Source organism: Mycteria americana, chromosome 8 (genome assembly GCF_035582795.1).
Source record: "Mycteria americana isolate JAX WOST 10 ecotype Jacksonville Zoo and Gardens chromosome 8, USCA_MyAme_1.0, whole genome shotgun sequence".
Classification (NCBI taxonomy): Eukaryota; Metazoa; Chordata; class Aves; order Ciconiiformes; family Ciconiidae; genus Mycteria; species Mycteria americana.
This window is the reverse complement of record NC_134372.1, coordinates 44406469-44434461: the sequence shown is the minus strand read 5'-3', so window position 1 is coordinate 44434461 and position 27993 is coordinate 44406469. Positions and strand designations below refer to the sequence as shown.

General features: G+C 36.3%; 2 protein-coding genes across 4 annotated transcripts; one reads left to right on the top strand and one right to left on the bottom strand.

The window, feature by feature from the left end:
* Positions 1-1276: 1276 nt before the first annotated feature.
* Positions 1277-9411, bottom strand: CENPN (centromere protein N). Of its 3 annotated transcripts, none has more exons than XM_075510880.1 (11): positions 9294-9411; positions 8730-8911; positions 7541-7586; positions 6730-6786; positions 6297-6373; positions 4529-4705; positions 3702-3803; positions 3076-3133; positions 2531-2640; positions 1771-1894; positions 1277-1473 (listed from the first exon to the last, which is right to left on the bottom strand). In XM_075510880.1, the coding sequence occupies exons 2-11, from the start codon at positions 8898-8900 to the stop codon at positions 1358-1360; spliced, it is 1038 nt and encodes a 345-aa protein (XP_075366995.1). In that variant the 5' UTR covers positions 8901-8911; positions 9294-9411; the 3' UTR covers positions 1277-1357. The 3 variants fall into 3 exon arrangements, with proteins under 3 accessions (XP_075366995.1, XP_075366993.1, XP_075366994.1); XM_075510878.1 differs by having other exon boundaries at positions 2531-2643; positions 9294-9410; XM_075510879.1 differs by lacking the exon at positions 9294-9411 and adding an exon at positions 9139-9281 and having other exon boundaries at positions 2531-2643.
* A 97-nt stretch (positions 9412-9508) lies between these two features.
* CMC2 (C-X9-C motif containing 2) lies at positions 9509-23377 on the top strand. The gene is made up of 4 exons (XM_075510877.1): positions 9509-9659; positions 16483-16619; positions 20914-20985; positions 23116-23377. The coding sequence occupies exons 2-4, from the start codon at positions 16539-16541 to the stop codon at positions 23188-23190; spliced, it is 228 nt and encodes a 75-aa protein (XP_075366992.1). The 5' UTR covers positions 9509-9659; positions 16483-16538; the 3' UTR covers positions 23191-23377.
* Positions 23378-27993: the final 4616 nt, after the last annotated feature.

Genomic DNA, 27993 nt, shown 5'->3' with positions numbered 1-27993 from the left:
TAGCAGATAGTTCTAAACTAACTTCTTTTTATGTGAGAGTTATACAGAGATGCCAAAAAACAAAACAAACCAAAACCCATTTATATGTTGTCATGTTTCTAAGTCAGGCCAAACAAACTTCTGAGAAGACTTAATTTACACATTTATTTACAGTTTGAAAAACACATTCCCATACCACCTCTTAAAATATTTACACTGTGCCATGAAGCCACAAAGACTATCTCTGCACCTTGACACACCTGAAGTGAATCAGAAATTCCATATATGCAAAGCACATGCACAAAATTTCCAGATAACAGAATTAAAAAAGGAACACTTGAACAGTAGAACTGAACCCTTAGATCAAATCAATCTCAAATTAAAAGTGATGCAGCAAGTTACATAACAATATCTCTATAATTACCAATTACAATTTACCAGCTCTAAAGAACCCCAAGGCAAAGCTGTTGTTTGCATTAGTGGACGTTGCCATCTTGACTCTGCAATCTTTACGTTCGCAGGCACAAAAAAGTCATAACGTGCAAGGACTGCAGAAGGATCAAATCTTAACTGAAATATTCTAAGACAGGGACCTCCTCAAAGGAGAATTATTGTCTCTTTCATTGTATTCCTCCAAGATAAAATTTTGTAAAACATTAATACCAAGACAGATTTTTTTTTTTTTTAATTTAATTATTTGTTATTGGCTGTTGCCCTTGGTGAGTAAAAACTCTGGATCTGAATTAATATCCATTTAAAGCTGGATGGAAACTTCTTACTGACACCTATGTTCCAAGAGTCCCTTCTTCCCCATGCCCTATAATGGTCTTTGAATATAATCTTCATCTACTAAGATAAAAACATGTCTGACCTACAGACTACCCGTTCCATTCAAAATAGTTCCCCTTATTTGAATGGGACTGTTCACGTGTTCAAAACGGGGCATGTATTCTGTTATGCTGCTGAACTGGAGCCAAAATAAGAAGGCCACCTAGAACACCTTAGCCATCTGCAGCTATGGTAGTAAACCAAATAGCTACAGCTGTCTAATTGTCTCTTTATTAAGCTTTAGCTAGCTTTAACATCACAAATACTACTAAAAATACAGTTAAGAGCAGTCATCACTTTTAAATTTAAGATAACCACGATCTCCATTTAAACTTTGCAACTAACTTTTTTATCATTTAAGGAAAGGGCTAGCTCTTCTGTTAAAGACAAATGTGGAAAAAGAATTCAAAGAAGCCATAGTTTGGAAAAAACTTTAAGGTATTACCAAAGAATGAGTTATTTTTTAAAAAAATCTGTTTCAAAGTTTATGATGATTTAGATTAATACCAGTAATAATGAGTTGTATATTTCTCTATGAATCGGTTTTAAATTAAGGGCTTACAAAACTTCCTGGAAAGATACCTTTTTTCTCTCTAATTTTAAAATAATTCCTAGCTTTTTGTGGTATACATGTAAGTAGTGGTGAAAGTGGTGCATCAGCCATACCTGGAGAGAGAGACAGGTAATTATAGCTTAACTCAACCAATATTTGCCTTTCATAACTGTTGTAAAACTAAAAACACAGCTTGAGTAGCTATATACAAACTAGTAATTCTAAGAACAAACTGGTATGTATCTAGACATAAGTTTTTATAGTGCTAACATTTTTATTCTACTGAATTTCTATGTATTTCTAAACAAACTATCAAAGTTCTCCCTTGTGCAAGATAAAAGCAGAATGTATGATGACAAAAATATTTAACTGTGGATTTTTCCTCCATTTTATAGAGTTGGAACATTTACCTGCTGGTGCCAAGGATTTCAGCGATTCTAAGAGATGTGGACTAGAAAACTTCACCAGACATCTGAATGGTTCTTTTTTATCCAAAACACCCATTTTAGGATCACTTTTAAACATCGTCTCAAGCTGTTAACACAAAATTTAACCAGGAAGTATAAGCAATGAATATATTTTATGTCTATTATATAAACATTGCATTAAAAGTGTAATATGCAATAAGACTGTGTCTTATTTGTCTATTATTTGTAATGTTAACATGATTCCAGCTGGAGGGATATTTTAATAAAATCAGAGGGTGCCACCATGTGGTAAACAGTTTTCTGCTGTAAGAGGCAGCTTGTTCAGTAACATTGTAAAACATAAAGTATCTCTTAGAATTTCCAATATATCTGTCCATCAGATAAAATCTGTGCATCATCCAAGAAGTTAAATTATAGTGTCATATCTAGTGTGCGCTTTGTATGTACCTCAAGTAACCCTAATTTCTCATGCTTCACCACACTGCTGGTAGAAGTCTACCTTTATTACAAAAACAAGTCAAAATGCTTAGTTCATAAGGCTGAAAGACTGCCACATGATCTGGTAGTCTGACCGAATCTCAATGCAAATCTGTCTCTTAAAGATACTTTTAACTAATTTTAAAATGTCCTCCCTAAAGTTTTTTTTTAAAAATCTAATATTTCTATTTGCAATTTAATGCAGCTACCACTACATTAAAATTATTAAAAAAAAAGCCAAAACAAAATTTGTTGCTTTTACTACCTTATATTGTGCAAATTCAAGTTTTGGTTGGGGACCATCACCAAAAACCTTCCGATTCACTCTCTCTATTCTTTCTTTCTCATGTCTGTTTTCTTGAACTATCCTTAAATCTGCTGTAGGGGAAAAAGAGTAGGGAAGAGAAGAGAAAAACAGAAAGACAACTTTGTCAGCTGATACAATACTGTTTTTCTGATCAGGTGATTACTCCAGTGAAAATCTGAAAATAATAAAGAATTCATCATGATCTTTTTTTCATAAGCTAGTTGTCTCCATCATTTATATTTTCATTTCTTACCAAGAGAAAAACCCCAGCTGATATGAGAGGAGATACTGGGCTTTGGGTATTTTTGGTTTCTTAACTGTGTCCAATGACAGTCATGGGGAAATACTTACACCTCTCCCAGTGACAGCTGGTATTACGGCACCCCACCAGGGATGGATAATAGAATGTGAATATAACATATGTACATTTCCTATTATGAATCTCATTTCAGAAGCCAGCAGTAATGACATTCAAACTGCCATTTAATTTAAAATATACATACCACTTTCTGGTGCTACATTCCTTTCTTGTAGAGGTCTCGGATAGTAAGTTTGGAAGTTCTAAATGGAGAGAGAAAGAGAAAAAAAAAAGATTTTAGTACACTTCCACTTTTAGAGGCTGTAGCTGAAAAGAACTTTCCAGATTTCTTTTTACTTCTTGTCCTGAAAGTGACTATTCTTCCAATTTTTGACAATTACTAGAAGTCAGAAAGCCCAGCTTTATTTTGAGAAAAGAATGCCCATCCTATGATATTTGTGAACATTTCCCTATTTACAAGTTTTACATGGATGAGCAGAGGAAGTGCCCATTCTAATAGCCTTCAAGTCATTGCTCTAAGAAGCCTAGTGAAATGATGCTAAAGAATCCTAGGACTGAATTGTTCATACAATTTTTAGACTGAGTTTAACCATCAGGAATAACAATAATAAAGAGTAGGTGGGATACCAAGTAATTACATCCCCATTGTAATGTTACCTTAATGAAAGGCTGTCCACCTCAGTAGCTCAAGATTATTTTAACTTGATGGTCTCTTGGAAGAGGTGAATTTTCCCCCCTGCTAGGGGGTGAGAACTAGGCCTGAAACAAAAAGCAAGACTTATCTTAGGATGCACTTGTGAAGTGGCTCACCTGGCTATACCTCTTAAACACAATATCTTTAAGGGAGTTTAAAGAATGACTTCGAAGCTCCATTTCACGGATGTCACGGTAATTGGAAGCAACAACCAGGGCCTTTAAATAAAAATTGAAATTGTTTTAACATCAGTCTTAATCATCACTGTCTTTATAATACGGAAAAAATATAGTATTTCTTGACATTGCTATGTTTTTGTTTCAAGGTAAGCAACTGCCCTTTAACTAGCAGGATTCTCATGTCTGAGAAAATGTTGAATAGGCTGTTATTAAGCTCAGGTTAATATTTAGAAGCATTCACAGGATTTACCAGATAAACCCTATCGCCTTATCAGCTGAAAAATAAAAAAAACAGATTAATAAAAATAATTACTAGTACAGAAGTCTGCTAAATAGAGAAAAAAAAATGAAAGACTACCAACGCTGATCACCACGAGTTGACAGAAAATGTCTTTTAAAACTAATTAATAGCATTCCCTGATGAGCTCATACATTTAGTTCTTGAAGTTAACTATGTTGGTGTAATATTCTTCAACTTCTATGAGACAATCGAACTGAATACTGCCTAACTCTTGGTTAAGAAATTAGAACAATTCAAGGTCAGCAAAAATCCCAATAAACTGAATTTATTCACAATGCACCATTCCAAAGGTCACAAAGATTGGTTTTTGCCCCATTTTTATCATGAGCTAAGGGAAAAAACCGACTATGTAAATTAGTAAACTACGTTAAGTGACAAACCCACCCGTCCTCTTAAAAACTAACACAATTATAGCTCTACATGACTGTGGTGAAGTCAGGGTCTACACAGTTTTATTCTGTACCTGACACAGCAGAGGCAAGGTGCTCTTAAGCACTGAGGCAGAAATGAAGACATAGGGAGTCTGTGAATGGTATACAACATAGCTGGATTTGTACTGGTTTGGTTTTTTATATGGTGTTCCCCAGGCAATTCTAATCCAGATTGAATTATCCTCATACTCTCTAAAGTTGATGGTGACCTAGTAGAAAAAGAAAAGCTTTGATTTATCAGCACATTCAGGCACCCAGAAAGATTTTATTATCTCTTAAGCCCGTGTTCACCAAACCCAAACAATTTAGTACACCACTGCTTGAATAAGAAACAAATCCCACTAGCGTGGTCAGGACTGTATTTAAATCAAATTTCCACAGAAAAACAATAACCTTACAAACTGGAAAAAAAAAAAAGAATCACCTTTCAAACTCTAATATGACTTTTGTTCTTTTTGATGTACATTTTCTTCTGAAGGGTGAAAATAAAAATAGCTTATTTCAAAAGCCTTGATTCTCTCTTTTGGAAAAATAACAATACAACAAAAAGGTGTCTATTTAAATGGAGGGCTACAGGCAGTATTTCCAATGTGTCCAATTTCTGAGAGACTAAACTTTTGATCAACTTGTGATTTTTATACCTGAATATGGTATTTATCACTGCTCAAGAATACACAATCAGAAGTTTGAAGAAGATTCCCTTTCCTGTTTGTAGATTTGCTCCTTGGTTACTTCTTTTTACCTTGACTCAGTCTGGGTGACTTAAGAGTGGGAAAACTTCCTTTAAAGAGAAAACCCCTCCCTTTGACTGAGGCACATGCAGTCAAGCTTTTAGTCCAACTAGGCCATAAATGGTTTAAATTGCTGGACCAACATCACTTCTCAAAGCTTTTGTGGATATTTTTTTTTTTAAACGAAAATATTGCAAAACTTTATTATAATAGTTATATGAACTGCAGCTGATTATCTGTTAGTCTGATTGGTATTTGTTGCCCTCTATTGTTGTCAGCGGGAATCCTTTGTGCATCAAGAAGTGACACAACTAACTAGCCAGAGGCATTTTCTATTACCTTGCTTAAATGAAGCTGGCTGCTAAAGCAAGAAAAGGCTTCTGCAAATAGCTTAGTAAAAGAGTGAGATGATAGTACCTCTTTTCCATTTTTTTGTTTGGTTTTTTTGTTTTGTTTTTTTTTTTTACCACCATGCTCATTTCTATAGTCTAGAAACTGCTTCTTGCTATTGATAGTGGTCTTTCAGTCATTATAATGTAATGAAATACCAGGGCCAAGTTCTCACAGCCATCACAAAATATCATTTCAAAACCAGAACTAAAAGGAAATGGATACAATTTTGGTACTAATCTAAGTCCTAATAACTGAACTTCCTTGTCCTGCTTACTGGCTACTTCAAATTCCCTTTATACTCTGTTTGATCTGATTTTTGTTGTTTGTGTATTGTTACTGGGTAACAGGACAAAGCAATATCAACTTACCTAGGCAACAAGTACACTCAAATAGGGCAAAGAGTTGATAGAAAACATAAACATACTACCTTTCTTGAGGCCTGTCATATTTTAAGGCAAACTTACATTTTATTTCACTCCAGCATAATTCTAAAGTTGCTAGAACAGGTATGCAATACATTTTCCCTGTTTCACATGCAGTTCCTACCATCCCAAATGAATAATTCCATTTAATTTTTGACACAGACTGTAAGAAAAAAAAATACCTCACTAAAGTTATGAAAACAATCTATCGACACCAGAACTGTGTAACCAATTTAGAATGGATTTCTTCTTACATTTTTCAGGGCTGACCGAAGTCGTCTTTTAAATTTTTTTTTGAAGTCTGTTAAGTCAAAAAATTCTGTTTCTTCCCCTGTTACACAAGAAAAAACAAGAAACTAGAATTGTGTTTAAAAGAACTAGTTCAGAGATGTTTTTACAGTTTTGCTGAAACAAAATTAAGCAGAAAAAGCTGAAGTTGCATAGCCTTACACAAAAAGCTGTATATTAAATTTGAGCCTCATTATTGCTAGATAAAGAAAAGGTTAATATTTAATTAGTAGTTACTAATTTCTAATAATTGCTTGAGAATTTAATCAAATATATTCTAAAAACATTAAAGATATCTCAACAGAACACACTGTATTTGTGTTTAAAATGTATGATATGAGGCAGCACTGCAGTAAGTTGCCAAGAACTGCGAGATTACAGCAAGGAAAGGCATTTTACCTGTTTTGCTCATCTGGTAAACACTCCACACTCTTTTGTCTGAGTAGATGTGGTTGTCTAAGAAAAATAGGAATTGCTCAATAACACAGTGTATTATCAAATGGTAATTAAAGGGACAAATAATTTTACAATACTTTTATGACCAGGTTATTTAAAAAAGATTACTTCTGATAATGCAGTATAATTTATTCAACATTCTTAAACTACCACTCATAGTAAACCTAAAAGCAAAATAGTTTTTTATTAAAAGAGATGGGAAGATCTTTTTAAATTCAATTAAGGAAATAATATAGGCTATCTCTGAGGTTCAATGTTTAAAGGATTTTACCTAAAATGACCGAAACTCAGTCTGAACTCAAACTAAGAAGTGTAGACTGTTAAAAGAAACCTTGAGATTTAAACTATTATATAAGCAAGTTGTGAATTAATATTGGAGTTAAGAGTTCCACCTGGAGTATTTGCTGATAATTTTGCCTATGTCACTCCCTATTGGAGCACAATACTACTGATTTTAGGGTTCGGTGCATACTGGAGACAAACATATCTCTCTACATTTATAACTGTATGCTGGATGTGGCTTACCACAGTCTACATCTCTTTAGCCCTCAGAAGAAGCAAACATGCTTTTGTTGATTTTGAGCTTTTGAAATTCTTTTTAAAAAAGGTCAGATCCAGTAAGATTAATAATATAAAATGTAATCTGTTTACACCAAATGCATCTGTACCTCACTAGGGCAATTGCTGTGCAATTAAGGGCATTAAAAGTTAATAAAAAAAAAAAAGATGTTATTTTTATTCATTTTTTACTTACAAATTATGTCTAGGACAGCTGCTTGCTTTATGTCTGCAGAATTTTCCTGGAAAGAAGAATAACAGTGCATGGTGAACTGCAGGTCCAGAACGCTCTACCACACTGTTTAGTAAGTGAAAAATATCAGTATTGGTAGTTTAAATTACATTGCACTGAAGTCCAGAGCATGTACGCTCTCTTCAGAGACACCACACCTGGTCCCAATGCACACATGATACGGTTTTGAGAAATCAATAACAAAAGCTATTTCAGCAAGGTTTAAGTGTTTCTACAGAGGCAGCAAGAAGAACATTGTCCTTACAGTATGATGTACAAGCAATCAGAAAGTAAAATTAATGGGTATTCATGACATTACGCAACAGTGACTGGTATTTCAGTCAGGAATTTTAACATGCTTGGTTCCTCCTTGTGTAACCTTTACAGCATTAAAAGATTTTTTAAGAAACTGTATGACACTACTTGTTACAGGTAAGAATGTTTCAGAAACAAATACTATTTTAAAATATGACATTTGCAATCTTACAAGAATAAGTTTGTTGCCTGCAGTTTGATCTACACCCCATGTAATTAATCTTTGAGTATGAAATTGAAAGGGAATGATACAAAAAGCTACAGAATTTAAGAGATAGTAATAACTGTATCTATCTGGGTTATGATGCTATATATAAAGACTCCTAGTACACCAAAAATCAGAGTACGTAAGGAGGAGATTAGAAAACTTTTTTTGCTTACAGTACGCAGAACAGAAGTAGTTCTGGCCAAGGAAATTTTTCAAAAAAAATCTGAAAAGTCTAAAAGATATAAACTACTGCTATCATTACCCATACTAAATAGATTTAAATTAGCACTATATAATGAGTAGATATCTCAGACAATGCCTCTATTTTACAATTTAAAAATAGATCCATTTCTTAAAAGTTTAGCACACTGAGATTTTATCTACCTTGTGCAACTCAGAGCTCAAAACATGTACTTCCATATGCAGTAAGGGTCAACCCTGCACTCCTATCAATCAGACAAAACTGATGGTATTACCAGCTCAGCTTTACATTTTTCAGACTACAAACTGCTATCTGATGCTGTGTTACAGCCAAAGAAAATTCATTGCTTCATACAAATGTTTTTTTGATGGTGCTTCAACACGTGTCCTGTATGTCACTGACAGGCAGTTCCCGAAGAAAAGGATTACCTCACAAAGTCGAACAACATCTTGAGAAATGTTCTCCTTTATCTGATGGAAGTTTACGGTTTGCAGCTGTGCCTCAGAGAGAAAGCCCCATGTCTGTAGCACTGTCTTGATTTCATCTCGTGGGATTTTTAGTACAGTTCTGCGGATATACTCAGCAAGAATTTCATCCATGATGAAGCCACCTGAAAAGTTGACACGTTAAAGAAGTTAAAACCAAGGCACAGGCAGGCTCAGGAGACTTGTTCCCTTTGTAAGGCATACAAAGCTGCACCTAGGCACGACTAGCAGAATATTGGCATCAGTCCTCAGCGTAGCACTACCACAGATTTCAGCGGACACCAACGACAGCGAGTTAAAACGCTTTCTACAATAATTTTTCCCCAAGCCCTCAGAAGTTTCCCTCACTGACCGAGGCCTAGCGCGAGCTTCTGGAGAGGGATAGGGCGCTGGCCCTCACCCGGGGCTGTTACTGCCCGTCCGGTCCGATGAGCGTCCAGGGGGCCTCAGACAGCGGGCACAGACGCGAGGAGAACCGCGTAGCCGAGCAGAGCACGACGACCCTACCTGTCCGCCACAGGACGTGGCAGCAGTCCCTCTCCAGCCGCCCGCCCGGCCGCGGAGCCGCACACCAGCCCTTCCTGCCTTCCTTGCCGCGCGCCCCGCCAACCGCCAACCACTGGCCGCCTTTCGAAGCGCCCAATCAGACTCCGCACGGTACCAGAGCCACCCAATCACAAGGCGCCCCGCCTCCCGCCCGGTCGCGGGCTGGCGTCGGCGCCGTGAGGGCTCTTCCCGCGGCTGCTGGGTGTGCTGAGGCGGCTTCCGGTTGGGCCTGCCCGGGTCACCCGTGGCTCCTCCCGGCCCTGCGCGGCTGGCGCGTCGCGCTCGGTGCCTGCCTCGCCTGGTTGGGCTCGTCCTCTGGGGACTGGAGTAAGTGCGAGGATGGCTGAGAGGGGAGGCTTTGGCCAGTCCCGAGCGGGCAGTGTCGCTCCTTTCTATCCCTAAAAGAAAAGAGGGGCGTGTGGGGAGATGCCCTCCCCACCCCACCGCCTGGCTTTGGGGGAGCCGTGCCCTGCCCTGCCCTGCCCTGCCCTGCCCTGCCCGAGCTCGGGCTGGCTTCTGGGACCCTCTGCTCACCTTGCATGCTCCTTCAGGGCTTAAGGAGCGCTTTTAACAGGGCTGTTCTGAGTGGGAACATGGGGCTCTCCATTGTGACTGTCGTAAGCTTGCTTTTCCTCGTGTCTGTGTGTATCCCATCACTATTTTAAGGGCTCCTGGGAGCAGTGAGAAACTACAGACGGAAAGCAGTGTGGGTTATTTAAGTGGGCCTCTTCTGCCATAACTGTTGATGACAGTGTAGGTGCAGCAGCCCCTTTCACCTGATAGCAAAGCTGTTCTATGCCAACAGTATTTACTGTCTGCCAAGTGCTACATCCCTCTCTTCAGGGGCTCTTGCTGCTCAAAGGGATGAGACCCCGTCTTCCAACAGGAGAGCGTGATCCTCTTGATCCCTTTCTCTCAGAAGAGGAAAAGCAGTTCTACAGTAAAGCAAGGAAATTCTGCTAGCAGTGCTAGGTTTATAGTGTTCTTCTTTGCTTGATTGAGACATGAATGAAATGGAGATGAAATGAAGCCTGGTCTGGTGGATGCAGCTGAAGTACAAGGGCAGCTTGCAAAACAGGAATTTGGCGACAGCACTTCATCTTCAGCATGCTTTACTTTTATACTCGCTGTGCCTTGCCACTCTTGACTGTATAGTCTTGTCTAGGAGAGGAGATTGCGGGAATAGAGTTTGCTTCAGTAATCTTTTGTGATTATAATGCTATATTGTGCAGTGTGACTTGCTGCAGATTATAATAAAAATATTCCACTAATTGTCCCGTAACTATGCTGATGTTTGTTCTATGAATACGACCTTAAATAATTACTGGGAGGTGAAAATGCCTTATTGTGCTTTACTTGATCATTTATTTTAGCCAGAAATAAAACTAGAAATTACTTGATATTCCAATTGGTGTTCAACTTGCTCTATTCATTAGCACTAACACCTTCTTAACTTGCTTTACTAAGTATGAAGTCAGGTATGATGTAGTTTTATCAGATGCTTCCTACTAAAAGTAGCAGGTGAGCACTCATTCTGCTGATGTGAGGGATGTTGAATTGTTGGCAGAAAGTGGTCATGTAAAAAGACAGTTAAAATCAGTATGAATCTTATTTATCAAAGGGGTTTTTTTAAATTATTCTTTAGGTTCAGGGAAGGTAAATGCTATCTACATATAAAAGCATTCTAAAAGTAGACATAATTCCCCCCTTTTGCATTTCCTTACTATTTATAAGTCTTCATAGATAGGTATCTTAAGTTATTTTACCCCCATTCTAATATATAATATCGGAAAACTAGTGCATAGTTTTCAAGACTGAAATTCAAGAGGCTGTGACTAATTTTTATAAGATTTAGCTAAACTTGGTTTATTAAAGTGAAGGTGTCTGGCTAAATGTCTTGGAAACGTTGGAAAGTTAGGGGTCATTCTCAGTGTGCCTAATCACAACCTTAAGGGTAGCAGCATAGAACGATACTTTAATATCCTGAGCTGGAAGATGTTAACCATGTTATTAAAAGCTAGAAACAGAGTCCTTAGTTCAGAGTTCCCTAGGCTTTTTGAAATGGTGTTCATCAACTGTGATTTCTCATTTCACTTCTGAGTATTCTAAGCTGTTATCATAAAAATATTTATAAATTGTGTATGAAAGATAATACTAGGAATGCAGAAGTTCTGCTGAAGTGACATGGATGATATCTTCAGGTAACACCAACTAGTTAGGTGTGGAGCTGAATCCTTTTTTATGCTAAAACTTTGTATAATCTTACAGAAAACACCCATGATTTGAGTAAACAAAGAGCTGTTTGGATTTTAAGTGTTTTTCTCCAAAGCCAAACAGAACAATACTATGTAACTGAGAACTTAAACCCAAAGTGTCTGGTCTTACTCAAATTAGACAGTGAAATGAAATGCAAAAGTAAATGTTATACATGGTGAATGAGCTTTATAGGCATTTGCAGATCTGTTTGCCCTTCCCTCTGTTAGTACATGTTCTTGTTTGCATGGTCATGCTGCCGCCTTGTGGGTATTATTTGAGTGTATGCAGCAAATGTGTGTGTTTTGTAGTACTGTAGAAAGCAAGGTCTCTATTTCTGGTTAAGGAGCCTAATGATTAGCAGTGTAGATGCTTAGATGCAATTTTTCGTCTTCAGGGTTTGTAAACAAGGATTTGTCTTTTGCTTTAAGAAGTAATTTTTCTGAGCAGTATGTGAATTCATTATTTGTTTTGTTTGTTTTTACTATTGACTTTAGAAACTTGAAAAAATTGAATTACTTTTGTCTGCAACTTTTAAAATGGAAAAATTAGCAAAACTTGGTTTAGAAAGACTCTAGCGTGTTTTAATGAAATATGGAGGAAGCATCTTAGGAAAACAATTATCTAGATTTAAACCTTTTCTTTCATTGTTGTCCCCCAAGCATGGAAATATTAAGCATTAAGCTAATCAGCGAGACTACAGCAACATAATTCAGTTTTCCTTCTGCATCAAGGAACTGGTTAGTTCATACTTAACAGGAGATTCTAGAAAAGAAGGAAGGAACTTCCCTGGACTCCTGACATGCTGATCTCGTGCTTCATTTGGGAAAGAAGTGGGAATGTACCAACCCCCTTCTTTCTCTACAGGGCTAGGTCCTTTTGCTGCTATTTCCCATAAGGAGGTCAGGAGAGAAACAAGCACTTCATCCTGGATTTTGGTGTCTAACAGGAGTGTGAATGAAATGTATGCAGTGTTCTTGCCTGCTTTTTCAGGACAGCCTTTTAGTTTCTGCGTACTTGCTAGATATCTGCAGTTTTATTGTGAATTGCAAGGAATTGTTGGTTCCTTTTGCACATTTAGTATTAAATATTTAATGCATTGAATGTGTATATAGATGGGCTTTTAGATTAGGGATGAATGTCACTTCTTGATAACTTACATGTTGATTCCTGTTAGGAGATTTCTAGCAATTTAAAATTCTTTGTGTCCAGGATTGCTTATGCAAGGATTTATAAGTATTATTTTTCTAAACAAAAATATTAGCATTGGAAATTCAGTATCATTGTCAGAGAATTTCTAAGTTTAGGCTTTTGATTTTTTTTAAAAAATCTGGTTTATGTTAGAAACCATAAAGCTAGAACATCCTCTATTTTCCCCACTTCAAGATAAACTACACAGAATGTGATACAGGAACTGGACAATTTCTTAATTCTTTTTTTTCCCTGAAGGATAGCATAGGTTTAGAAACTGGTTAAAGAAGTTGAAAGATCAATCGTCTTTATCCATGTCCTCTGCCTTCAGAGGCTAATAATTTATAGGAATTTGCAGTTAGTTCTTAAGGCATTTCAACGAAATCATTTAGATACATATGTAGTGTAATTTTTAGCAAGGAAGGAAAAACTGCGCAGAATTCAAAATCTCATCTAAAACACATTAAAGGGCAGACCATTTTTGTGCAACCCAGTGAAATATGTCAGTGCCTTTATGTTAAGAGTTCATCTAAATACTTCTCTCCAAATAGTCACTTCGGATATTAATGTTTGCTTAGCATTTTGCAGTCCATTTTCCTCCTAAAGCAATTCCTGTATTTTCTTAATATTGTTGTTCTACTTTACTGCTAATATTTCTTCTACTGCAATTGCATGTTTACCTTGACATTCTTTATCCAGCATTTCTGTTAGTAGTTTTCTCAGAGCAATTTATCTTGCTTATTCCCAATCTTTTTCTGTGAATTTTTTTTTCCAGTATTTTTTCATATTTAGATTCCTTATGAGCTACCACCTATATAAAATTCTGTCCATGTGGACTTAAATTCTGGTAAGATGGCAACCTGTTATCTTTATTTTATTTAACGTTATTAAAAAGAAACTAAGGAAACCAATACCTCATCTTGTCCTTTTTTCATACATGTTTTTGTTACTCTTGAAATTCTTATCTGTCAGAATCATTCCTCTCTAGCAGAAGTATTTTAGCCTTCTCTGATTATTTACAGATCACTGTCTAATCTGACACTCCTAAATGTAACCATAATATTGAGCACTGGTAACACTGTTCAGTCATGAACTTCAAAAGTACTTAAAGGCTCCAGTTAAGCCTTCCAAGACCAGTATGAGATGTTTCATTACTTTAATCCATCGTAGCCTACATGAGCTAAGTACCATATCTGGTAATTGAACTTGAAAGATTTTAATATTGAATGTTATTTGAAAATGAATTTCAGGAGTACTGATCTATGAACTGGTGTGATAGTTAGGACCTCTGATTTGTAGCATCCGTCCTGCAAGAGGTGCCATTGGAAAATTCATTTGAGTTGTTAGAAGGCTTTTAATTGATGTAATACACTGTCACCTATCTATTTGTGGCATTGATAGCCTTTATCCACTTTATCTGAGAATAATTTTGTAAACAATGGCAGTGGTTACTAATCTTAGTTTAGAAAGAATGAATCTTCCCTTGAAATGCTCCCTTTGACTTTCTGGCCTGTGCTGATGTGCATGCTACCTGTTTCACAAGAGCATCACTCTTGCTTTCTCCTTCTGAGACAGCCAGCTCAGATGACAGTTTTAGGAAGAGCGGTCGGAGGCTGAATGATGAAGAGATTTAATAATCAGCTGGCTTCACACATGTTAAAGTAATGTGCAGTCATTGAGCAGGTCACCCTCTCAAGGGAATGCTAACTCTAGTGCTAGCAAAAAAAAAATCTACTGACAAATTTAAAACATACTGACTTTGTGTGGCATGCAATCAAAAGCTGGTGGCAATAACACAGCAGGGTTCTTAATCACTTTGCTGTTACAGTCGTGCTCCTGCTGTCATATTTCTAAAGGTTCATTTGTTAATTTGTTGAATAGAATGCTTAAGCAACTTATATGGTTTCCAACTTCTGTGCTAAGAGTATATGTAGTATAATATTAGACTTCCAGATAGTATGGGGGAGATTTTTGAAATAAATTACTCCATGTGCTTGCAACACTATGTAGAACATATTCATAGGTCTCAAGAGGCTTTAAAATCTGTTTGGATTTTTAAGATTTTGTTTGCTTGTGGGAATGTAACTCTTGTTAAGCTGAACCCATGATGGGAAATACTGGGTAAGTTAGTGTACGTACCTCTTCAAGTCAACTATACTACTTAGTATTCTAGGAATAGCAGTGTAGATTATAGCTGCCAGCACTGCAGCTGAATATTGGGATTTTATGCTTGCAAAATTTGATTGCTGACTTAGCTATCTGTTTAGCTGGAGCGTAAAAATAGTGATGGCTACTTGGTACAAGTTGTAGTGGTATTTGCCTGATGTATTGCAGCTAGAAAGGTGATCCCTTTGGGAAGAGGGGGAATGACCAAATACTAAGTAATCAAACAAAAAAGGCATCTCTTTAATTCAGTGGCAGTATGGGTCATACAAGTAGAATTTTGTCAAGATGAGCCCATTTGTTCTGGTATGAACTGGACTTTTCTTCTTCCCTCCCTGGTGAAGTGATCTTCCACAACAAAGGTGCCATCTTATTTCAGCCATTATCATATGACGCTTTCATGCTTTTCAGCAAAAGATCTTGAAAATTACTTCTGGGAATACTTTTTTTTAAATGGGAAATAATATAAAAATTTATTTCTAGAATGGATTTTGCTCCTGCTCCACAGAACCCTGCAGAAGAGGACCTGGGGGGGCCTAGTTGAGATGAAGTTAAAACATGATTTAGCAGTGCACCCTTGTGGCAACAAAGACTAACAGCATACTGGGCTGCATTAGAAGAAGCGTAGCTAGCAGGTCAAGGGAAGTTATTATTATTCCCCTCTTCTTGGCAGTCTTGAGGCCACATCTGAAATACTGTGTTCATCTTTGGGTCCCACAGTCTAACACAGATGATAAAAGACCGAGTCCAGCAAAGGGGAAACTAAGAGGGTCAGGAGGGTGGAGGAGCTGGCATATGCGGCAAGGTTAAGGGAGCTATGCTGCCTTAGCATTCAAAAGAGAAGACTCGAAGGAAACCTAAATGCAGTCTTCCACTACCTGAAGGAGTGGGGGATTCATGTAGAAGACAGATCGAGATGCTTTTCAGAGGAGCATGGTGAAAGGGCAAGAGGCAACAATGTGAAGTTGCAGGAGGGACGTTCCAATTTGGCATACTTAAAAAACATAATTACTGTTTTGATTAAGTAACTAAGTACTGTTTTTTAAAGCATCATCAATGCTTTGGATTAGGATTTTTTTAAAAAGCATGTAGATAACTAAAAAAGATGCCGGTTCTCAGAGTGCTGTAATGAAATACCATTGTGCTTCCTATTCTGATCCATCTTTGTATAAGGTAGAAAGAAAAATACATATATTTCGCTTTTTTTAAAGCTAGAAAGAAGAAAACTGAAGTAGGAAAGTGAAAGGATAGTCTGAAGTTCAAGGAAGATTAATGCTACTAGGGAGTCCCTGAAAATTAAAATCCCAAATGCATGCTTATGTCCACGATAGCAAAGAATATAAATTTCCAGTTAACTTTTAACATTTGGGCTGTGTAGAACAGACATGTGCTGGTTTTAATTACTTTCACTGAGTAATATAAATTATACATATTAAGCTGCATTTTGATCTAAAATATTTTTTGTTAAAATAATACTGTGTGATAATCTCTTAAGTGGTTAACTCAAACCTTGTAGTTAACTTTCGTATTTTAATGTTGGCAGGTGGAAGTTTTCTCAGATTCTTGTCCTTGTACTACTAAAATTATCCCTAACTAAAGATGCATCCAGACCTGTCTCCTCATCTGCACACTGAAGAATGTAACCTAGTTATCAGTCTGCTCAAGAAGTGTCACAAGGAGGTAAGGAGTTTTGAGCAGAGAAAAGAGTGGGTGTGTTGGGGAAATGAGTGTCAGATAAATTAGTGAGAATATTATATGATCATAGAGAGAAAAACCTCCTCTAGGCAGAACAGTCATGAAATGTAGCTAGTACATTTTCACTGAAGAGGTATCTGACAACGGTGTGTAAAATTTTGCCAGTGATTTCATTAGGAAATAAAACATTCCTTAAAATTTCCTGTGCTACAGCTTGGCAAGTATGAACCTATTTTAAGAATTGAAATAATTTCTGCACCTTTTAGTACTGTGTGCCCCTCAAAAAAACAATAATAAAAGCAACTTCAAATGCCCTCTTTTTGTATGCTCACAGCATGTCCATATTCCAGCTGTCCACTGGGCAGATGCTTCAGTCTATTTATAAGCAGATGTGTTGACAGGGATTTGGACATGCAGCATGCCTTCCATTCAGTGCTTGGAGAGCTAAATGACAATTACTGTTTGACTTCCATCTTCTTAATAGGCACCTACCCAAGGATGTAAAATGCCAAATTGTCTTCAGACTTCTCAAGGCTCTGCATTGCTTCAAGAAGATAAAATCTTCATCTCACTTGTTTAAAAGCCTTTCTTTTAATTTGCTCTGTAGTAAACCTCTAGATGTAGAAGAGTCAGCCCCTGCAATGACAGTAAGATATCTGCAGCATTGTTGCAATATTGTTAATTATTTTCCCAGTTCTCTCTAAATAGATGTTCTGTACAGATATATTTCTGTATTAGTGCATAAAAAGTTCAATTTCATAGTTTCCACTGAGGCAAAAATATATTTAAATGTTGACTATGAATGTGAAAACAATGGTTTACACCATTACATGCAATCTACAATATTTTCACCTCCATGTTCAGATGTGATGTTTATACTTTTTTCATAATGCAGTTATCCATAAATTCTAAGACAATACATATGTTAGCTTTATTGTTTTGAGCAGAATTCTAAATTTTTCTTTGCAAAAATCATTACAGAAAGAAAAACAAAGCTGATAATACACAAAATGTGAGATGAATGTTTTGTGTGAAAGAGGGGTAACAATATTTTTGCAGATTTTAAAGTAGCTAAACTAACATACAAGAAAACTTATGCAGTACCACAATTCTTTATGATTTCTAAATTACAACAGTGAAGGGAGCAGAGTTTTAATATTAAAATTCACTTGCAATGAGTATACTGTACTGGGTTTGTTCAGCAACATTTAATTGGTTTTTGTTGGCTCTTGTAGTACAATATCTTGAAATGTAAGCACACTGGAATCTGTTGATGCCATCTCATATGTGATACTTTCCATACCATTGCCTGTCTGTTCCTATGCACTGTCCGAATTTTTAAACCTAAGATACAAAGTTCTTGTACACAACATCCCCAAGCTTTAAAACGAACAGTTGTATTGAGTGTAAAAGTTATGCTTCTCATCTGAGTTCTAGAATTGTAATTTGCCTAAAAATGGTTTAGGTAATTTGAGAGATTGTAGAGACTTTCTTTTTTTCTTTTGTTTTGGAAACAACTTTAATGTTGTAACGTAGCTACAAGTGTTTGGTAGCTAGAATTAAGTGAGAAGACTCTTCTTGTATATTAACTACTACGGTATCAAAAGGATTGCCAAATAAAATGACTATCAGTTAAGAGGAGGATAAAACTTCTATAGGCAATATAAAATTAAAATGTTGTCATTAATTTTTCACAATTGTGAAAACAAAGTCCATCAGGAAAGAAAACGCACTCAGATTTGTCCTGCTTTTTGGTACATACATAGTTGGGCTTTCTATGCTTTCACCAGAGAATCCAGAAATATTCATTTACTACTTGAAAGTAATGGTTGACTGCTTGATTTTGTTTTGTTTTGTTTTTTTTAATAAAAATGAATATTAATATATAAGCATCATAGCCTTTTTGTGTACTGTAGTTTATTAGACTACCTTGAGTTTAAAGGGAACTAGAACTAAAAGGTGTACTTGAATTCCTTGGCAGCAAGTGATTCAAAGGAATCTGTTGCCAGTCTTACTTATGAAGGGACTAGGAGCAGCAATAATAGAGTCATGCACAGGATTATATTCTCTTGGTTTTGTTTGAAGTTGACCTTTACATGAAGAGGAATTACTCTTGTCAGTCTTGTGCTCAACTATGAGAGGGTATTTGTGCTAGCAGTCTCAGAACAGAAATGGTGAAGATGGCTTCTTTCACACTCAGTTGAAAGGAAGCAATGCCTTTTTGTTTAAAATTCAAGGGGAATGTACTGAAATATTCTTTTAAAATTGAAGTCACTGAAATCTGAAAAGTCAGTGATCTTAATCAGTCATCAGTGACTATCTGCTGTTTTGTTATAATGCCAAAACGTCCTAAGAACCTTCATTTACAATTTAAGTTAATATTCCTGGGGGATGAAAAGCATTATTTTTTAATTGGGTGTCCTGTGTGTGCATTTTCATGGAAGTCAGTTTGATTTACTTTATTCCTAATCTAGAACCTGCCCATTATATCAAGTTTTGCATCTCGTGAGGAGAGGTTAATGGGATTCCTATTTGATGTCATTGTTTTGGGGGTTTGTTTGTTTGTTTATTGTTTTTTTTTTTAACAGCTCCACTCTGGTGCCAAGTGTGTGCTTTAAAGAGACTTATTTTTATAGGTGGCAGCTGAAAGAAATGCATATTGTCTTGCAATCATATCCCTGTAATAGGCGTAATAACTATTTTTGAGAAACTGATTCTTTTTTCCTCATAATCTGAGCCAAAAAGTTGACGGTTTAGGAATCTGGCTAAATAAACGTAGATTCAACTCACTGTATGCACTAGTAAGAGTGGAGTTAGCTTGAAATGTGAGCGCTCACCTTGAAATGTAACATGCAGGTATGGGAATAGAATACAAAATTAAATCTGTATTAGCTAAAATGAAAATGTAAAAGCAAGATCAGCTTGCAGTAAAGTGACGGTTTATCACATGCAACTGCTTCAGAGTGTCATCTGATGCCCTTTATAAAGCAGAGAGGTATAAACAAGCTAATTATAGCACTGCTATAGTTAAGTGTTTGTCATAATCTTTATTAACCCACTCCTACTTTCAGTCATGTTCTATTGGCTGAAATCTTGTCCACTGTTTGAATTCTTAATAGAGTTCCTGTATTACTTGTATAAATTCATCTAGCTGCTCATCAGCTACAGAAATGTGCATAGGTTTCCCTCTGAAATAAGGAAGTGACTGCGTTCTCATCTGGTTTGTTCTTCATGGCCTTTTTTTTTTTCTTTTTTAAATTCATTAGTTCTCGAAAAGATTGGTTGAATTGTCTCTATTGATTGTATAGCTGTAAATACCACTAAAACCTCCACTTCTTCAGGTCTTTTGAACTGCTTGGATGCTCTGCTATCAGATTCTGGTAGGAGATTCTGTGGCATGTTAGCAAGCATCACTCTGAAAAAGTAGTCCTTTTAGAAGGATGCATTCTGAGAGTGATTTGATGGCTGATAATATGAAATCACTTCAGGAAATCCTCGCTAAGAGGACAGAATTTTATGGTGAATATCATCAGGCTAGCTGGGGAATGCCTTTGTGAGGACAATGCCTGCAGTTTTTCAGAAACTAAGTAACACTTAAGTATGCATAAGGCCCACAGTTGAGCTGTGTCATAAAGATGGTAAATGCGTCTTATTTATTAACCTCAAGATCTGGAGAAACTTAGTCCCCCGTTTTTTCTACTGGTTATAACATTTCATTTAAGCCTAGTGCCTGCATCTTTTGGACCAACAACACATTCTTCATGTGGTTGGGATGATGTAGCATCAAGTCCTTTGCCTCTCTAGGTCGTGAAGAAATAATGAAAACTAAAGCACAGAGGACATTGCCTCCAGGATGCCTGTAGATCTCCCTACATCTTTCTATATCACAAACTGGAGTTGAGAATATTTATTTTTTGTACATTATTCAAGCTAGTGTGAGTGAAAGTTGTAAGACTGATTCCTAGATCAATAAAATATATGTTCTACATTTAAACTTCATAGCTTCAGCTTAGGTATCCTGTTTTAGTCTGCTGATACAACGTGGTGAGTACCTTCAACTTTCAGCAAGGTGGGGGTGGTTCAAATGAGGTTCAGGAGTAGCTCTAACTTCTAGCTATTCAGTAACAAAGTTAGAAGGCATCATTTTTCACAAAAAGAGAAAAGGAAAAGAAGGCCAGGATATGTTGCAAAATGCAAGTGACTTCTAAGAAATTTAGAGCTTCAAAGGAAGAAACCTTTGAATTGTAAATTTTTTTTTTTTCTCTCCCTAACTTATCAGCACAACATTTTGAAATTTTTTGGCCATTGCAATGATATTGACCGTGAGATGCGGAAGTGCTTAAAGAAAGAGGTAAGAAACAAATTTACTATGAGTTAAATGCTTAATATAAAAAAAGTCCATGGGATAGAGTTGCTTTTCACTAAGTAGTACAAATCCATAAATAGGCCTTGAAATGTAAGCACATTCTGGAGTGGGCATTTGAGACCAAATTTAAACTTTTTTTGATAAATTTCTCAGGTAAAATCTGGCTTTAACAAATGGCATGGTCTATTTTTGGATATACAAAAATAGGCAAACACATTTTAACCAAACAAACACTGCAAATAGGAACTGACACTCACAGGTTGCTTCTGATTTTTTCTTCATTTTTTTTAGTAGTGGTATTTGCACAGAATAGAAAATAAAGCAGTAATGGTCACTTTTGCATGAGTAACACTTATTACTGAAGTCAGTTATGCTGACTGGAACCACTTGATGAGTTGCTGAGTTAGGCACTAAATGAAAATATTGCTGCTACCTACTCATTGCCATACTACATCTGCAGATACGAAGGAATGGAAGACTAAGAGTTTAAGTAGATTAAATAGCTAATGGGCACATTTTCAGAGGAGTATCAGCTGGCCTTTATATTTGTGGTTGTCATGCGTACATGACAGAACACATAAATGAACTTTTCACACACCTTTTAACTTGAAATTGTACTTACTAATTTTGACATAATTTTCACAATTGTGTCTAAAAAAGGAGACTTCAAGTGCATGATAGCCAGAACAGTTTGGGCCCCCTCTTTTCCCTCTGTCAGTCTATGGGAATTAATTTCATCTGCTTGTGTCAAATACCAATTTTTTTTTTCCTCTGTAAAAACTGTAGCACAGATCTGGAAAATAATGAAGTAAAGTTTCTTTCTATGTAATCTTCTTTTTCTTTGTTCCATTGAAGCCTTTACATTTACATTACAAGCCTTTACAAAAGGAGTTCTTGATGGCTATATTTGTCTGTCTTCTTAAAATATGGCTACATTGATATGCCATTACTAGGAAGCTCCTGAAAGGCTGTTCACGAGTATAGAACAGGTACAGATGTAGCTTTTAAAGATCCATTGTTCTCATTCTACGTAAAAACATGGATGGGTTATTGAAAAATTAAATATTGGCATGGGAAAAAATTAAGCATTCTGTAAATGTTAAGTAATGTTTCGGGCCATTATTTCAGTTATAAACCAATCAGTATAATGAGTGAAAAACTGCAAATCCTTTCCAAAATCAATCTACTTAGTAGTTTATTACACACTATAGAGAATTGAGTATTTGTGGGTTACTTGGGTTTTATTCTTGATACCAATTATTAAAAAATTGAACAAATATATGCTCTAACTTAAGGCCAAGAACAATTTGCTTCTCATGAAATATATACTGAATAATGCATTGATTTTTAATTTTTCATTTTTTTTAGCCTTGAAAAGGTTTCCTTTTTGGCTGCAATGAAAGAAAGTTAGGCTCTTCAGGCTTTTGCTAGTGCAGGGCCATACTTGAAAGCATGGTGGTCTTATGCATGTGTCTAAACTGTGAAGGCTTGCTTGATTCCCTTTTACACTGGAGTCCCGTCTCTGTTGCATTTCTTTTTTAAACCATAAAAAAAACCCCAAACACCCTACCCTCATTCAACCCAAATTTGCCTTTGTTCCTTTCATCTTGATACACTACTTTATCTGTGCATATAATTAATGACCAGGATCAAAAATAGACCAAGTCTGTGATGACAAATTCATGTTTCAGAAGGCAGACACACTTACATTAATCAGTATCTTTTAAAAGGAAAAGAGCCTGACCTGTGCTCTAGAATAGCACCAATGCACCTTTTTTTTCCTCCTAGTTCATGTGTGAAGTGTAGCTGTCGTACATAAGATGGCTGTATAATTAAGTTCCTCCATAAGATTAACTGAATCTTCTTTATTAGAATGGTCTAATAGTCTTTAGCTTAATAACCTCAAACTTAGAAACATGTATTTTAATCAAATAAATGTTAATTTCAAAGTAAAAATGAACCAATATATAGATATTAACAAGAACTGCATTTCTAATGCATCAGTGAAAGGTATTGTTTCTGTTCCTGAGTAATAAACGCTCTCTACAGTTTTAAATTTGACTTATCTGTTTAATCATAACAGCTGATCTATTAATTTCCTTATCTGTCTTCCAGTATGAAGAAAACAGGGCCAGGAACCAGGCGATGCGACGGAGGCTAATTAATGCTCACAAAAACTCAGAGAAGTGAGCTGTACTGTAGTTGGACAGCTGCATCTCAGTAGGGACACTCGGGTGAAAGTTGACACGATACTTCTTTCATATCACCAATGCTCAGCCTGTGGTTTGTGAAATGCTGAAAAAATAAACGGACCTAATACATGCTCATTCCCAGCAAGGCAAACAATGTGGAAAAAAGTAAATATAATAAATCATCACTCAGAACTTAATTTTTGACCTCTAAAAGAAAACTATTATGGCAAGTCTTTGTTCTGGTGTAGTTTTGTTATGATTGTTAAGTAATGAGGAATCTGTGTGTGTGGAGTATTATGTATTCAAGGCTAGTATATTCCCTACGTTGTGTTGAGATGCGTTTATTTCTTTGCGTTTAGCAGCTTTCCTTTAATCTCTTTTTTTTTTCTTCCAAAACACTGAATGACTTTCCATCACTCTTTGTAATGTTGTGATATGATAACACTACTTAAATGAATTAGCAAAAATAAGTTTTCAACAGATGTGGCTTGAAATTGGAAATTGCCTATCAAGTAATAATTGGAGTTCTAGTATTTTATTGGAACCAAAATGATGAAGCTTCCACTGAGAAGATTAGAAATCCTTCCTGCCAACCATACGTACAGTGTAGACTGTTGTAAGACAATTTGTTCATCATACCCAAAGCAAGCGGCTTTAGAAATTCAGAATGGAACATTTCCAGGGATTTACAAAGCATTGCCTTGATTTTTGTTGAGTACAATCAATGTGTGCTGAGTGATTTTCGAAGAGGAGTGCTGCCAAAAATACAAGCTAAATCGTTCTTTCACATACTCTGGTACAAAGGTGGAGTCAAGTTATGACTATTGCTGTTGAAGGAAAACTCATATTGAAGTGAAAGAAAGCGTAACTTGCCTTTCTGTTAGGCAAGTCAACTAGTATTGTGTTAACCAAGTTGCCTCGTTAGCCTACAGGAGCTGTTTATTTGCTATCAAACTGCAGAAAGTCCTCAACAAGTCTCTGAATTCAGAAGACTTGATATTAAAACATGTTGATTTGTGCAGTGATGGAGCTGCTTCTCAGGGTGTCTGCTGGATTCACCTTATTTTTAAATGACTTTTCTGTTCTGCCTAGCAACAAAAGACTATTTAAAAAAAAAAAAATTATTGAGCCAAATATACTAAGTGTCTTGAAACCTTTTGAAGAAAGGGTGCCAATCCTATTCTACAATGAATTCTACGGTTTGTTGTAAGAACCATTGTTGCCATTCAATCTTGAAATTAGTATATGCACCTGCTTTTGGAAGAAAGCTGTATTTTGTGATCTATTTTGAAAGATTAATTAGATAGAATAATTCTACTTACTTTGCAACACCTGGATGGACCCAGTTAAATTGGTAAAAGTTAACCACAAATGTTTTCAGTGAAAATTCCAAGAAAAACCGAAGCAATTGTTTCTGCATCTTTTGACATGCTGTCTGCTTTCTTAAAAAACAAGTAAATGATGCATTATTTGAATTAAATACTTGAGTGGTTGGAAGTGGTGCAGTCTTTTTATTGGTACTCTTCAGAATACTTTTGAAGAGTACTTTATAGTGAAGTTCCCTAACTGGGAACTCTGCATCCTTGATCCTTCTTCCATTTGTGATGACAAAATCTACTTCAGGCAAGCTCTTAAATAGGATTTGGTGATGCTTGTAATCTTTAAATAAATAAATAAATAAATAGAGAATTGTCCTAGAGATTAGGTTGAGAAGCTGATATCTGAGTGCAGAAGCACTGAAGCTTTTCTTTCTTTCATCAGCTTCTGTGAGTCCAGATCTTTCACTAGAATAGCAACAAAGTAAGAATCCAAGAGCCACTTAACACAGCTCATTAGTCAGAATCGTGTTTTCAGAGATCAATGTGCTTAATGAATGAAAGACCAAATGGCATGCACAATTTCTCTTGATACTTTGGACTACATTTAGCAATAAATCTATTTACAGATAAACTTTGTTTACCTAGTGAAAGTATGATCATATTTGTCCTTCTGTTTCTCTTTGCTAATTGCCCACTCATAGTGTGATACAAGATCACCCATTGATTCCTGTGGTTTTGTTCCTTTTTTTTGAGAGGGGGTATGTTGCTAATTTGATCTGGAAGCTGAGAAACACTAGTGTAATAATACTTAACGATTTATCTGACAGAGAAAGAGAGTAAGGGTGAAATGGTAAATGTGGGGGGGGTTTTGTTTCCTTAAGTGAGCTGAGTGGTGAGTAGGGGACATGTTGGGTGAAATACACCTTATCTATGCGGACTTTGAAGACACTTTATTTAATGTCATTTGTTTATAGAAACATTTTCCCCATTGTTCTTTCAGAAAGAACAAGTTTGAGAGAGAAGAAAAAAAGAAATTTGATGGAATTTTCTGTTGTGTCAGAAGACACAACAGAACGTGAGAAGCTCTTAAGCATTTCACATGGGAAAGTGAAGAAGGGGGAAATATAAACAGAAAGGGCAAATGGCAGCTATAATACAGACCTGGCCATAGCAGTGAGTTTTTTCCGTATTCAAGTGCAACAAAAGTCTGTAGAATACATGGACAGGAGGAGTGCAGAGCAAGGGAGTGAAAACTACCCACCAAAATCCCTCCAGCTCTACCAGAAACACCTGGTAACACTATTGGTAGTGTACTTTCTCTTGCTGGGAAATGAAATGCTGACATCTTGTTTTCTTTTTTTTTTTCAGTAGAAGGAAAGATACTCTGCTGAATAGCAGCAGTATAATGTATGTACAGCAGTGCTAGTTCTTGCTCTGGTGTTAAGCTCTGCCTGCAAAGATCACTGTACTGGTGCTCAATTCTACTAGGAATAGTTTCAAACATTAGCTGTCTGTCAGGGGATATTAATGTGAGATATATTCCAGCAAGTGCTCAGTGGCTAGCTTGCCATAAATTAACTTAGGACACCCTTAATCTGCAGTGAGTGCCCTGGCGCAGCACAGCTTTGCCTCACAAGCACCATACCAAAGCATAAGCAGCACCTATTGCATACGTGTTTGTGGGCTCCAGGCTGACCGAGAGATAAGAATTCAGTACATCACCATCTAGTCTTTATCCACTTTAACCTTCATCTTGTGCTTTCTTGCAGTTAATTTAATAATTAAGTTGATAAAGAGCTATAATATTGACTTTTATGTACTATTTTTTTATACCATTTTGCATCTCATCTCATATATGGCCTGCATCTCTATTGCCTAGTTTTTGGACTTTTTGGCATCGAGGGGTCAAAACGTGCCATATCTGCATGATTCTTTGCACAACAGCATTTGAATCTGGTATTACTGTTAAGCTGCAGCATTGAGTGTTAATGTATTATGAATATACTGTTTGTCTTTCCCTGTTTCACTCTAGTTGGTGACACCCTGAAGGAATTATGGCAGAGGCATTTGTTGCAGATAAAGACTATGTGTAGTTTCTAGACCTTGCAGTAAAACCTCGATTCAGTTGAGCTGACCATTTGCACAATTTGGGTGAGCACTGTAGTCCTGTGAGTGTTCTAGCCACTTGCTTTTTCCCATCTGATTCCCAGCTGATACGCTGGTTATTCCAACAGTTGGGCTAATTGCTCTCAAACACAGTTATGAGTTGATTGTGAATTTTATAGGCATACATAACTTCCTGAAAATCAGGGTGTACTCAAAAAAATGCTGTAAGAAATATAGTCTTGGTACACACTCCACAGGAGTGATTAATATGAATAACTATTACTAAAATATGCAGCTGAAAAGTTAGTTATGCCTACTGTAATTGTGGATCATTGTAATGAATATTTCTGATGTGTTACACACTTTGCTAAAGCTCTACACCACATGAATAAAGTATCTTCAACAGTCGGGCATTTCTTAATGTTGCACTGCCCGTGCTTTAAAAGAATGCATGACATCCAATATAAAATCTTTCTGATATAAATAAAGACACATTTCTGTGGAATACCTAAAGTGACATGAACAACAGAAAAACTATGATATCAGAATCTGACAGTTTAACTAAAAATGAATTATTAACACTTGTGCTTAAGCAAAGGGGATTCTCTACCTGGACAACGTAATGGATTTTAGGGCTGTAGACTTAAGTTACACATTCAATTTTATTAACATTCACTAAAATGGAGTATCATAGCAAATCTTAGGGGTCCCATTAGATTCTCTGTTTATTTTACAGAGCCTTTCACTTATAATTTGCTAATTGTAATTCTGTTTGGCATAACAGGAGGAACCTGATGAAGTTAATAGTCTGTCCTCTTTCGTAGAGGTGTTTGCATAGCTCAAGATAAATAGGTATTTGGTATAACTGAGGTTCAGTGGTCACCATGCTCCTAATCAAGAGAACCTGCCTCACAGTAAATGAAAGCCTACTAATAAAAACTTTTAAGTGGATACTAAATTCACATCAGGTTCCCCAAATCTATTTAAATTGCTGTGTACCAAAAATTACATCAATGGGAACAAAATATATATTTAGCCTAAAAATGGTTCTTGCAAACTGCCATGCTTTAAAATTATTCTTTTGAACTATTTGGTGACTATTTGGCTGGGATCTTTTATATGGAGCTATCACTTTAACCAGTGATAGTTTTATTATTTTTTATGTAGACCCCTAGATAAAACAAGCTACATTTCAAAAAGGTAACTGTGCGAAAGATCTTTTGGGGCAGGAAAAGATCTTACTGATAGCTTGACAAAACTCATTCCTGGTACAGACATCAGCCACCCAGAATCTGGGACTTTGTTTTGGCTTGGGAAGAACGTCAAATGCCTTAAAGAATACAGATGTGTGTAACTATGTTACATTACAGGAACCT

Excerpts from the sequence above, each read along its gene's own strand:
- CENPN (XM_075510878.1), bottom strand. The coding sequence starts at position 8,900 with ATGGATGAAATTCTTGCTGAGTATATCCGCAGAACTGTACTAAAAATC. Across the intron at positions 6,374-6,729 it reads TTACCAGATGAGCAAAACAG|GGGAAGAAACAGAATTTTTT; the intron begins GTAAAATGCCTT and ends CTTGTGTAACAG. Across the intron at positions 4,706-6,296 it reads TTCGGTCAGCCCTGAAAAAT|GTCACCATCAACTTTAGAGA; the intron begins GTAAGAAGAAAT and ends TTTTTCTACTAG.
- CMC2 (XM_075510877.1), top strand. The coding sequence starts at position 16,539 with ATGCATCCAGACCTGTCTCCTCATCTGCACACTGAAGAATGTAACCTA. Across the intron at positions 16,620-20,913 it reads TCAAGAAGTGTCACAAGGAG|CACAACATTTTGAAATTTTT; the intron begins GTAAGGAGTTTT and ends CTAACTTATCAG. Across the intron at positions 20,986-23,115 it reads GGAAGTGCTTAAAGAAAGAG|TATGAAGAAAACAGGGCCAG; the intron begins GTAAGAAACAAA and ends TCTGTCTTCCAG.